At 49.4% G+C, this 12,797-nt stretch overlaps 6 protein-coding genes across 6 annotated transcripts; 5 read left to right on the forward strand and 1 right to left on the reverse strand.

Moving 5' to 3' along the window:
* Window positions 1–590: 590 nt before the first annotated feature.
* Window positions 591–1,889, forward strand: FPRO_10773 (uncharacterized protein; the record flags this gene model as incomplete). Its single annotated transcript, XM_031231773.1, has 2 exons — window positions 591–783; window positions 838–1,889. The coding sequence occupies 2 exons, from the start codon at window positions 591–593 to the stop codon at window positions 1,887–1,889; spliced, it is 1,245 nt and encodes a 414-aa protein (XP_031081776.1).
* A 351-nt stretch (window positions 1,890–2,240) lies between these two features.
* Window positions 2,241–2,825, forward strand: FPRO_10774 (uncharacterized protein; the record flags this gene model as incomplete). The annotated part of the gene is made up of 1 exon (XM_031231774.1): window positions 2,241–2,825. One exon carries the CDS (start codon window positions 2,241–2,243, stop codon window positions 2,823–2,825), a length of 585 nt encoding a protein of 194 aa, XP_031081777.1.
* Window positions 2,826–4,022: 1,197 nt separating this feature from the next.
* Window positions 4,023–5,140, forward strand: FPRO_10775 (uncharacterized protein; the record flags this gene model as incomplete). The annotated part of the gene is made up of 3 exons (XM_031231775.1): window positions 4,023–4,085; window positions 4,151–4,211; window positions 4,269–5,140. 3 exons carry the CDS (start codon window positions 4,023–4,025, stop codon window positions 5,138–5,140), a joined length of 996 nt encoding a protein of 331 aa, XP_031081778.1.
* Window positions 5,141–6,305: 1,165 nt separating this feature from the next.
* FPRO_10776 (uncharacterized protein) lies at window positions 6,306–7,728 on the forward strand (the record flags this gene model as incomplete). The annotated part of the gene is made up of 4 exons (XM_031231776.1): window positions 6,306–6,368; window positions 6,471–6,653; window positions 6,932–7,459; window positions 7,591–7,728. 4 exons carry the CDS (start codon window positions 6,306–6,308, stop codon window positions 7,726–7,728), a joined length of 912 nt encoding a protein of 303 aa, XP_031081779.1.
* A 490-nt stretch (window positions 7,729–8,218) lies between these two features.
* FPRO_10777 (uncharacterized protein) lies at window positions 8,219–9,053 on the reverse strand (the record flags this gene model as incomplete). Its single annotated transcript, XM_031231777.1, has 2 exons — window positions 8,219–8,800; window positions 8,862–9,053. 2 exons carry the CDS (start codon window positions 9,051–9,053, stop codon window positions 8,219–8,221), a joined length of 774 nt encoding a protein of 257 aa, XP_031081780.1.
* An 875-nt stretch (window positions 9,054–9,928) lies between these two features.
* FPRO_10778 (putative heat shock protein HSP104 (endopeptidase Clp ATP-binding chain HSP104)) lies at window positions 9,929–12,703 on the forward strand (the record flags this gene model as incomplete). Its single annotated transcript, XM_031231778.1, has 1 exon — window positions 9,929–12,703. The coding sequence occupies one exon, from the start codon at window positions 9,929–9,931 to the stop codon at window positions 12,701–12,703; it is 2,775 nt and encodes a 924-aa protein (XP_031081781.1).
* Window positions 12,704–12,797: the final 94 nt, after the last annotated feature.

Raw genomic sequence — 12,797 nt, forward strand, 5'->3', positions numbered from 1 at the left:
GTGTCTGCTCCTTTCTGACTCGTCGTTTATAAGTTATTCGATATCTGCAACGATCTACCCCAGGATTAGGTTCCCCGCATAGCCCCACGTTACCAGATATCCATCTTCAGATTAGCCTCTCCCGCTCATAGCGCCGTGCATGAGTGTCGTTGATGACGGGATGTGGCCCGAAACTTTCAGTCTTCAAACATTCCTCTCTGATTTTCTTTTTTCATATCACCGCCCATAGCGCTCTTGGTCATTTCAAAGCTCATTCGGGCCCCTATGAGAGTAGAATCGGATCGAGATTTTGAGTCCCATGAACGAATCACTTAGAACCCCACCTTGGGCTTCAACTCGGAGAGGTGGCTATACTCGACAGAAGCGTGGATGTCTAAGATGTCGTCAACGGCATGTCGAGGGCCTCATGCATCAGTTAGGTCGCTACTGGTATACTAATCAATCCCAGAAAGAAGAAATGTGATCAGCTTTAGCCTATCTGCAGTCACTGTTTGCGTCTCAACCTAGTATGCAAGCGTGAGCCTCCACGCTCAGTGCTACCGTCACCTGGGGCCGCAACGGGAGGTTCTGAAGCGACTGAGACAAGAGTTATGAGGACTCCGAGCATAGATCAGCAAATCAAAGAGGTCACGCAACTAGGTCAACCCCTTGGACTATCGCTGGAACCTGGTGACGCCGACTCGAAAGATCTTGTGGGAAGCAGACGAGTGATGCTGCGTTACTACACCGTGACTCTTGCGTTTCTACTGACCACGAATCTCGAAAACAACTGTTTCCTCTCTGGTATGTGCACTGAACACTAGGCATCTAGATAACTTCATCAGCTTACCTGAAAAGTTATTCTTCCCATGGCGTTCGAATGCCCTGCCCTGATGTATGCCATCTCAGCATGGGCTTCTTCCCACTTAGCATTACGCGACGAGAAGTTCAGAGCGGATTCACTAAGGCACCGCGGGCATGCTTTGGCTCAGCTTCAAAAGTCAATGAAGCAGAGTGAGCTATCAACTGAGATGTGCCTTGCTGTGACCATGGTCCTCTGTTCTATCGAGTCAATATCCGAGGCTACCGATGCCTGGTATCCTCACTTGAAAGGCGCTGCTGCTGCATTAGCTTGGCAGACAGAGGATTCTCTCGCGGTGGTAGATCCGAAGCAAGCTGTTCAGGCTACTTTTGAGGGGAGGTGGCTTCTCCGCAATTTCGCCTATCACGACATCATGATGAGTGTCTCGATGGATTGTCGTCCATTAATAATGGGGTTCTACTGGGCCTCAGAGGATGACACACTTGCATATCCCTACTTTGGATTTGCATCGCGGATACTCTATCTCATCTCCGAGACTAGCATTCTGAATGCCGACTTCGCAGAAGCAAAACTGGTATCACAGACCCGCGGTCATAGTTTTTCCAAACGCTCACACAAGATAGAAAGTGAGCTCCAGAGTTGGGTTTGCCCTGCGGGCCACGATGGTTCACCGCTAGCGCTGCTTGGTGAAGCCTACCGTAACGCGGCGCTCATTCATCTTTACCGAACCCTTTCTCGCTACATCGAAAGCTATTCTAGCATTCTGAAAGCGAAGCTGAAGGCTTGTGTAGAGTCGATATGTAAGCTTAGCAGACAAGTGTCAGAGGGCTGCCTCGTGGAATGCACCCTCCTTTTCCCCCTTTTCATGGTGGGAGGAGAAGCCCATGAGACAAGTGAGATAGTAATCATTAGAGAGAAGCTTGGCGAGATGATCAAGTGGCGGAAATTCAGAAACGTTGAAGTATGTCTCGATGTTCTTGATGAGGTATGGCGGCGAAGAATGGATGGATCAAGGAGGGAAGACCAAGATAAGGTGGACTGGCCAGATGTGGTGAAGCAACGGGACTGCAAGCTTTCCATTTCGTAATTGCGAAGTTCCGAATCCCGAGAAAAAGCTTCTCCTCCTTCTCCCCCATTGAATACAAATTCATTGCCCGAAGATATGTCAGCGACATACGGCCTTCATTCAATTAAGCTCCACCCACAATCTGGGGCCGCCGTTGGCGCCACAGTTTACGCCATGCGCCTTCAAGACTTGCACTCTTATCACCTCACTACCTCTGCTGCACTAGAATTTACATATAAGATACATAGCATTCAATGTGTTGATCGCTTGGTGGTAAAGGGTTATAAAACACCAGCTTGTCTCTAAGCTTCCTACACCAGTACGAACTGACTCTCCCTCCTCATACCCAACGAAATCTTATCAGTCACCAAGATGGCTACTACAACGCAAACTATCACCACGATAGCAAATACCTCGAAGAAAGAGGAGCTCAAAGAACGTGCGGATCAAGCTGCTGTTCCATATCGAGGTCCCCGTCTTCCCGCTGTTCCTGACGACCTCGTCGTTCCAGGAATCTTCGACTCTGAATGTGGCGATCGTCTCTGGGTCCCACAAGCACCAGACGTTTGGTTCCGACCTCTCCTCCTGTCCGTTTCTGGCGGCTACTTTGTCAACATTCTTCGAGTCCGGAGATCTGGTATCCTCTCGCGTCATCGCCACGCTGGTTGCGTGCACGCAGCAGTTCTCAAGGGCCGCTGGCATTATCTAGAACATCCGTGGTGGGCAACAGAGGGCGGTTATGTCTTTGAGCCCCCTGGAGACATTCATACTCTTGAGGTTCCGGAGGACGTGAAGGAGATGGTGACCATTTTTCATGTCACGGGAGCTTATATCTATGTTGACCCTGATGGCAATCCTGTTGGCGTGGAAGATGTTTTCAGCAAGTTGGACAAGGCACGAAAGCACTATGAAGCTGTTGGACTCGGGGCAAGCTTTGCAGAGCAATTTGTGAGATAAAAGAACAGTTGATCAATAGTGAATAGTTCTCAATACAACCGGTTCCGTTCGATTATGACGGGCCCAAGGTTTTGTTATGTCCTGGGTTGCACTATCAGCCTGCTGCAAGGTTTAAATCGATAGCACATCACAAGAATAAGGTTGGGCTTTCATAGTGCCTTTCTTTGTTAGGCCCTTTTAAATAGTTAGATCTAATGTGTTTAAGAGTAGATTATTTAGTTCAAGGGGTTATAAAATTGATGATTAACTTAGTAGCTTGCAGGTATTCTTTCTCTTGAGTACTAAATCAAGAGAAGACAGACCTCTAACCTCTCAATTAGCCCAGGAGCCTACTAAGTTACCTATATGGAAGTTACCTTTAAGTCTTATGTAACTCACCTAAGTCTTTTCCTTACTTATGATAACCTTCTATATGTGTTTGTGTATGTTATTATGTATTTCCTTTGTTACCCTAGGTCAAGTCAATTCAACCAACCGCCTTAGAAAAGAAGAGCTCATAGGAGACAATTTCAATATTTACAACTATCAATCAAACCTTTCATATGTATCGCCCTCCTTTCTTTTCTCACCTCCATGAGAATACCGGGTTCTGTTAGTTGTATAAGTTTTATACGAGGCATGGACTCATTTCACAGGACTTTGATTATTTTATTCTCTTACCAAGCCATAACCAACATTTTCTCGATATTAAACCGAGCTCGTAGAGGCCATTTCAACCCCGCATGAACAAGTGGCTCGCTATCTCAAACCCCGTATTTGACCGCCTAAAAAATGTTAGTGCCGTACTACTTACCCTGCAACTTTTCATCACACAACCGGGAGGCAATTCATTCTTCCCCCACGATCACGACATTAGCACGACATCGCCAACGCCTTCTTTGATGTTCAATTGGGTCAAAGACAGGCAAAAAGTAAATTCGAAGACACTAACAGACGAGAAAAGACGGAATGGCACACGAGAAGTTTCGTCACTGAGCCAATTGACCGCATCTCATCCCAATTCTCACAGCTTGGTGACAGCCTCATCCTCAAGCAAGACACTGCAACACTACATTATCAGAGACCTAACCATTCTTGGTGTACGAACAACCCTAAGAGTCGGGGCTGGAAGTCTAGTCACGCTGCACCCCAATTCCGTTTGACGCCGCATCAAAAAATCTCAGTTGATCCGGTGACACCGATCATAACCAAGGTATCATGGCCAGCCAACACAAACCTGTTGTCAGCTTCCTCGGCCCAGTGGCCTCATACACCCATCAGGTAAAGCAGCAGTGCCCTATAGCGACGACCGCATGGCACTAGCCCTGGCTGACCTCGCTTCATAGGCTGTCCGTCAGGCCTTTTCTGAGTCAACATGGGAATTCTCCCCTGCAGTTACTATTGACGGTACGTTCTAGTCAATGCACCGCAGTCGGGATGTCCGTACTGACTTTCCTGGCAAAGACGTATTTGACCAGGTCCAAAGTGGCCAGGTGCAAGCTGGTGTTGTGCCGTTTGAGAACTCCACCAATGGTTCTGTGAGCTTCACTTTGGACAACCTGGCTGACAGAACGAACCATTATCCGGATATCACTGTCGATGGCGAGACATACGTGGACGTTCACCATTGCCTTGTTGGTCACAAGAGCCCTGTACCAGCTGTCGAAGACATCGCTGAAGGGTCCGGTACTTGCACCCCGACAGCGATAGACCCGTCACCTTCAAAACCACGGTCCAGGCCCCTGGCCAGCCTCAAGCACATTCAACGCTTATATTCGCACCCCCAGGCATTTGGCCAATGCACCGCTTTCATCTCCACATATCTCAAGGGTGTCGAAATTTTCGAAGTCAGCTCAACTAGCAAGGCAGCTGAAATCGTCAGTAAGGACACAACGGGTACCTGGGCCGCCATCTCAAGCGAGCTCGCCGCTAAACTTCATGGTCTCGATTTTCTGGGAAGATCGATAGAGGATAGAGAGGATAACACGACCCGTTTCTTCGTGATTGGTAAGAATGCTGCAGGCCCGAAGGACCTTGACCAAACCAAAAAGGCTGTTGCCGAGAAGGGAAGCAAGTCGCTGGTCTCTTTCACAGTACCTCACACATCACCTGGAGCTTTGGCAGATGTGTTGAGCTGCTTCCGAACATTCGACATCAACTTGACCAGCATCAACACTCTACCAAGCCTCGTGAAACCCTTCCAGTACATTTTCTTCATTGAATTTGAAGGTCACAAGTATGTCGATCCTGAGGGCCGGGTCAACGGTGCGCTAGAAAAAATCAGTCGTGTGGCCGAGAGTTGGAGGTGGCTTGGAAGCTGGGAGAGATATATATAAACTTTAACAAAAGCAACAAACGAATTATTCACCAGTTCCATAATATACGTGCATTCAATTTGACGACTAGCAACACCTGACTTATTGCATACACGCGATGCAAAAGGCGACGAACTCCCCGCGGAAACAGGGCAGTTGCTCTATAAGCCCTGGAGAACTCCCCGTGAGTCCAGTGGGGCTGATTGCGTGCTCTTTGAGTGTCGCCCTGTGCAGGTCTTTCTTTAGCAGGGCCTGGGCGCATTGAAGATCATACTGTATTTTCTGTACCACCACCGGGCCGTTCCACGTCAAAGACAAATGCTTTTGTAAACGGAATATCGGTCGCTTATCAACGTCTCACTTTTAGGTACCTCAGATGGGTACCTTACGTATGCTTGCACAAGACCAGCACCACGATGCCCTCTTGTGCAGGGTGACACACATCCATGGGAAAAGAGACGCCTCCCCCACTACCCGGGATACGCGAACATGTTTGCCAATGCTGAGTTTACGCTATCAAATCCGTTTCAGGCACTTGCAGGACACAACTCACAGAAACGGAAAAAGACATGCGTTTTTTGAGATTCACAGGATTGGCCTGGATCAGGCTTTGACCCAGCCGCGTGGGGCAGGTCGGAGGAATTGACCCTTGGGAAAGCCTTGCGAAGTCACTAAGGACAGGGGTTAAAAAAACGAAGGGCCCGATAAAGCCCTGGGGGACTGTGGGATGGGCTCAAAAAGCATCAATGAGGAGCGAGAAAACTCGGATACTTGAGAGATATCTCGTCCTAGTTGCCCCAGCGGAGACCACTATCGACCAACATGACGTACACGCCGTATGCGCAACACTCAGAGGGAGACCACTAAGGGTCGTTCATGGGCCACACGCCCAGGTTCAAGGTGGGAGGATCTAACCAGGTTGGTAATAGCCTACGGACCATCGCTACAACAATTACCATCGGGCGATGGTCCGGAAGCTCTCCAGCAAACTCTGTGAGTACTCAGGTACCTACCTGCCTACTGGGCGCTGGGCGCCTCGAATACCTTTTAATGGCTTGATCTGCTGTTTCTTGTCCTTGAAGATTTGCTCTTCCTCTCACCCTTTCTGCTCTTCCTCCAGCTTGATGTTGCAGCGACAACACTTAACTGCTATATCTCCCTTTTACTCTTGGTTCTTTATCCCAAAATGGCGCTCCGCCCTATCTTTACTGCTACGCACCCACGTGCGTGCTCTACGGCCTTTGAGCGGGTATGTTGAGCCCCCGAGATCCCAAGATCATGCCGCCTCCCCAGTGTTGAAATTGTCATGATTGCGCACTCTGCCATAATGCTAAGTCTGGTTATTTAATAGGTCTTCATGGCCCGCCGCGATATCCTAGAGAGCGTTCACGAACCCTTTGGAGATGCCTTCTACTATGGTCCTGAGATCCTCAGTGACCGTTTCAGGAACGACACTGCCACTCGTGAGCAGAGTGGTTTCTCGCAAAAGACCTACAAAGACGTCCTCAACGAGGTCATGGATGCGGGTAAAGATGTTAGTATAATCTCCCCTCCATTCTCCTCATGGTTCATGCGATCGCCCGAACTCCCCGAACTCCCCGTCACTCCTCCCCGCCTTCTCGAATGAGGGGAACTGCAAGCCAAACAAGAAACATGTGCCATGGCCAAGTTTTTTATCTGCAGCAGACACTCGATTGACACATGATGGTCATGAATGTGCTTATCAATGTTACATGCCGTATCCTTATCATTCTATCGCCATTGGCGGGAACCCTCATCAAACTGATGCAACATACTAACACCTCCTCCCAGGGCAAGCGAATTTTCATCAAGGACATGGCCTACTACCTCATGGCCCCAGACAACAAGCCTACCAAGGTTGCACCGTCTCTGGGAGAGGAAGAGCCTGGCAACCCAACAGTTTTGCCACTAGAGGTCCTGAAGCAATTCCAATTCACCTTCCTCATCCGCCACCCTCGCCGAGCTATCCCCTCATACTACCGTTGCACGGTGCCGCCTCTGGACGAAGTCACTGGTTTTTATGACTTCATGCCCAATGAGGCCGGTTACAGGGAGCTCGTGCGTTTCTTTGATTTCCTGATCAAGGAGAACATCGTCGACAAGGACAACCTCGTTGTTATCGACGCTGATGATCTCCTCGATAATCCCGAGAAGACCATTCGTCTCTACTGCGAGAAGACGGGCATTGACTTCAAGCCCGAGATGCTCGAGTGGAATGACGAAGATTGCAACTATGCGACCATTGCCTTCCAGAAATGGAATGGCTGGCACAATGATGCTATCAAGAGCTCGGCTCTGAGGCCCCGTACTCATCACCAGGTACGTCAAAACGATTTCTTATAATCGCCCCCTTCCCATTATCCCTCCACCTGTTGGTCTGCAACAACATCCACTGTTCGTTCGCGCTTCTTGTGGTAGGGTGAAAAAAAGGCTGACATTGCTAACTAAAGAAGACGATGACCACCGAGTCAGAAGATAAGGAATGGACCGCCAAGTATGGTCCTGAGGCACAAAAGGTTATCCGCAAGACGGTCGAGGACAACGTAGCTGATTACGAGTACCTGAAGCAGTTTGCGCTACCCATCTAACTTAGTTAGCTATGTGCTCGCTCTGCTTTTTCAGGGGTTGCTTTCTCTCTCTCTCTCTACGGTTTGGACCTGTTCTGGCGTTTCCGCCCTCTGTCAGATTGGACTTTTGCACCTGGTGACGAACCGGGGTAATGAATGATTTATGACTGTTTGGATTTGGTTGATAGTGATAGTACAGCTATTATGGTACAGCGAATTTGGCACCACGCCACCCGATGAATATATACATGCTCCTTCATCTACAAACGTTTGCCAACTGTCTGCGGGATGCCCTTTTAAAGTCTCCAGACACTCGATGACACACCTTTCCATATAGTCCAACCCAATGGAGTCCAAAATAACACATTTTGTACAATGGAGGTAGAACACATACAATAATGACTGAAGTAGGAAGGCCTGGATGTTCGTAGAAGATTCAATCGCCAGCCCAACCAACTTTTATGCCATCCCCTGAGGCTTTTTGTTCATTTGAATCCTCTCTTCGAGTTCTTCATTCAGCTACTGGCTCCGGTGCCTTCTCCCCCTCCTTTTTCTTCTCGGGCTCGTTCGAAATGTAGCTCGGCTTTTCGAACAGACCATGTGTAACGTTTTCAGACCACTTCTGGGCGTACTCTCTGTCCTGGTCGTTTGCCCAGCTTACCTTGACATCCAAAAGCTTCTTCTCAACACCCTCGGCATCTTCTGATAGAACGATTTTGTTACCGCGGCCAGCGCCGCTCAGAACAGAAGCTATGTCGGCAACGGAGTTTGGCTTCTGGGCGTTAAGAGCAATACCGCGCTCCTCTCTGGTTCGGATGGGGCGATGGTTCATGTTCCCCTTCTCCTTCTGCTGGGCCACTCGCTTACGGTCGGCTTCACTGAACTCTTCGGGGTTCTTATATCGGAAATCATCTTCCCATGCTACCTCGTGCAGGTGCTTCAACTCGCGCAATTTTTGGAAGACAGATCGACCGACGGAGCCTTGCCCGGCGGGGAAGGAGATGTGTGCGAAGGGAGACCAGTAGTCTTTTCGAAGCTTGGCGGGTTTTGTCTTTTTACCATTGAATGGAAGTTGCTTAAGATCGTGGAAACCCTACGACATCAAGTTAGCACATCTATGCAGCTTATAACGAACTTTATATAATTGAACTCACGTTTAGCGTCTTATCAAAGCTGTAAATAATTTGGTTCGTTCTTCTGTGGCCGAATACCCAGATATCCTCCCCATGTCCCTCAGGTGGAGGGAATCCTCTGCCATCCTTCTTCTTGCCGAAATGGCCGTATCGCACCCATATCCGTACGTAGCTGGGCAATTGGCCCAGTCGAGATGTCGGTGCCTTATTCATGGCTGCCCACTGTGAAGTTGAGATGGCCTTGGTACTGGAGACTGATGGGGAAAAAATGCCAGTATCACCGGTTCAATCACGGACGAGGGGTCACGTGAGATTGGAAGAATGATTTGGTCGATTTCTATTTTGGGGCTGCTTTAATCTACAATCATTTACCTTTTCAGTCAAACCATCAAACCTGGCTGCTAGGTATCATCCATACTTTGTGTTTTGGCTTTGTGGTATCAAAAGACTCTCACGCCATTGAGATCTTTGTCTTTCTGGCCGTTTCACCTGGAAGTTGGCAACAGCAACTCAGGTATCCAACGGCCTTAGCTACCCTTTTCGGAAACGTATGAGCAGATCAGACTGACAGCATCGGCTGATAAGATAAGAAGGATATAGCCAATAAACTTTCAGTATGGACCTTCCAGGTTTGACCTTGCTCCAATGACGTCGAAGAATCCGGAAGCTGCCAGAAGCTGATGGGTTAGGCTGGAGGTTTCCATGAGCTTGTATTGATGTTACTTGATCTAGCTGGATCCTGCCATCAAGATCTCGATGCTTTATGTCGGACGATATCCTCCTCCAGATGCTTCCATGGAGTGACTTGATTATTCCATGAGATCCACCTAATTCGTGAATAAATTCACCTCTTGATCCTCGGTTTTCCGGATCACTTTCTTTCTTCTCTGCATTAAAAGTACAGCAAGCAACTATACCCCACAACATCAAACGATACCCAATCTTCTCAAGTCAGAAAACCTGGCATCGCCCTTCTCTTACATACTACTTTAATAACTGGGCAACACTACTGTACGACTGACACATACACAAATAATTCTCTTGTTTCAAATACCCATCGTTTACACTCTCACTACAACACTACAATCATGAATAGTCGTATGGACTTCACAGACCGTGCCCAAAAGGCCGTGGAGGATGCCATGGCCTTGGCTGAACAATACGGCCACTCCCAGCTTGCACCGGTTCATCTCGCTGTGTCTCTGCTCGACCCTCCCCCGGACCCTTCAAAGGATCAACAGAACGGTCCTCCTCCCACAAGCACACTCTTCCGACAAGTCGTTGAGCGAGCACATGGCGATCCTCAACTCTTCGATCGAGCCCTCAAGAAAACCCTCGTTCGACTCCCAAGTCAAGACCCCCCACCTGAGCATGTCTCTTTGGCACCTCAGTTCCACAATGTGCTAAGAAAGGCCATGGAGCTGCAGAAGGTACAGAAGGATACATACATTGGCGTGGATCACCTCATCACTGCACTGTCTGAGGATTCGACCATCCAAGGACCTCTCAAGGAAGCCAACATTCCCAAGCCCAAACTGGTACAAGAAGCAGTACAGGCTATTCGGGGAACAAAGCGAGTCGACAGCAAGACGGCTGATACTGAAGAGGAGAATGAGAACCTGGCCAAGTTCACCATTGATATGACTGAAATGGCTCGCGAGAAGAAGATCGATCCCGTCATTGGTCGAGAGGAGGAGATTCGTAGAGTTGTCAGAATTCTCTCTCGACGAACCAAGAACAACCCTGTCCTTATCGGTGAGCCCGGTGTAGGCAAGACCACAGTCATCGAAGGACTGGCACAAAGAATTGTCAACCGTGACGTTCCTGATAACTTGAAGTCATGCAAGCTCCTTTCACTTGACGTGGGTGCACTTGTCGCTGGCAGCAAGTATCGTGGAGAGTTTGAGGAAAGAATGAAAGGTGTCTTGAAGGAGATCACCGAGTCAAAGGATGTCATCATTCTTTTTGTCGATGAAATCCACCTTCTTATGGGCGCCGGTTCGTCCGGTGAGGGAGGCATGGATGCTGCCAACCTTCTCAAGCCCATGCTTGCCCGTGGCCAGCTACACTGTATCGGTGCGACTACCCTTGCGGAATACCGCAAGTACGTTGAGAAGGATGCCGCCTTTGAGCGTCGATTCCAGCAGGTTATTGTCAAGGAACCCAGCATCCCTGAGACGATCTCTATCCTCCGAGGTCTCAAGGAGCGATATGACCGTCATCACCGAGTCACTATTCTCGACAGCGCTCTCGTAGCTGCCGCTAATCTGGCTGCGCGCTACCTTACATCCCGAAGACTGCCTGACTCGGCCATCGATCTTGTCGATGAGGCTGCAGCAGCAGTTCGTGTTGCTCGCGAGTCTCAGCCCGAAATTATCGACTCCCTCGAGCGCAAGCTTAGGCAGCTTATGATCGAGATTGCGGCTCTTGAGAAGGAAAAGGATGAAGCGTCCCAGACTCGTCTTGCACAAGCTAAAAAGGATGCTAAGAACGTGGAAGAGGAGTTGCAGCCTCTCCGTGAGAAGTATCAGAGCGAGATCAAGCGCAGTGAGGAGATACACCAAGCCAAGCTCAAGCTAGATGATCTCGAGAAGCGCCTCGAGGATGCCATGAATAACTCTGAGCACGCCAAGGCCGCCGATCTCAAGTATGGTGCCATTCCAGAACAAGAAGCTGTCATCAAGGAGCTTGAGGCTCGCAAAGCTGCTGCCGACGCCGCTCTTAACGCTACTGCCCCCACGGACTCTGGTGGCGCCATGGTAACCGACATCGTCACAGCAGATAACATCAACGAGATTGTCGCTCGATGGACTGGCATTCCAGTCACTCGCCTACGTACCTCTGAGAAGGAGAAGCTCATCCACATGGAAAAGGTGCTCAGCAAGGTCGTTGTTGGCCAGAAGGAAGCTGTTCAATCTGTCGCCAACGCCATTCGACTCCAGCGTTCTGGTCTTAGTAATCCCAATCAGCCGCCGAGCTTCCTTTTCTGTGGTCCATCGGGTACCGGTAAGACCCTTCTGACCAAGGCCCTGGCCGAATTCCTGTTCGACGACGCCAAGGCAATGATCCGCTTTGATATGTCTGAATACCAGGAGAGACATGCACTGAGCCGCATGATTGGTGCGCCTCCTGGATACGTTGGACATGATGCTGGTGGTCAGCTCACTGAGGCTCTTCGCCGCAAGCCATTCTCAATCTTGCTCTTTGACGAGGTTGAGAAGGCTGCCAAGGAAGTTCTCACTGTCCTCCTCCAGCTTATGGACGATGGGCGTATTACTGACGGCCAAGGCAGAGTCGTTGACGCCAAGAACTGCATCGTGGTTATGACCTCTAACTTGGGTGCAGAATACCTTGTTCGACCTGGCGTCAAGGAGGGTCGTGTCGACCCCGGTACTCGCGAGTTGGTCATGACCGCTTTACGCAACTACTTCTTGCCTGAGTTCCTCAACCGTATCAACTCGGTTGTCATCTTTAATCGTCTCACACGCAAGGAGATTCGCAAGATTGTTGATATTCGGCTTGGCGAGATCCAGAAACGGCTCGAAGACAATGGCCGAAAGGTCCATATCGACGTGTCGGACGAAGCTAAAGATTACCTGGGAAACAGCGGGTACTCGCCGGCTTATGGCGCTCGACCTCTTTCTCGTCTTATCGAAAAGGAGGTCCTGAATCGTCTTGCTATTCTCATCCTGCGCAACAACATCCGCGATGGCGAATACGCGCGTGTTGAGCTCATTGATGGCAAGATTGTTGTGCTTTCCAACCATCCCGACAGTGAACTTGGAGAGGATGAAGATATGGTTGATGAAGATGATGCAGTCGACGAGATGTTGGATGACATGGATCAGGACATCTACGACTAAGCGCTTACATGTAAAAACTGGTGATTGAAGGAGCACTGATGAGTGGTGATATTGTTTTCATGGACGAATGTGATGATTGCATGACGGAGTTAAG

This window comes from Fusarium proliferatum (assembly GCF_900067095.1).
Source record: "Fusarium proliferatum ET1 genome assembly, contig: FPRO_scaffold005, whole genome shotgun sequence".
NCBI classification, from domain to species: Eukaryota; Fungi; Ascomycota; class Sordariomycetes; order Hypocreales; family Nectriaceae; genus Fusarium; species Fusarium proliferatum.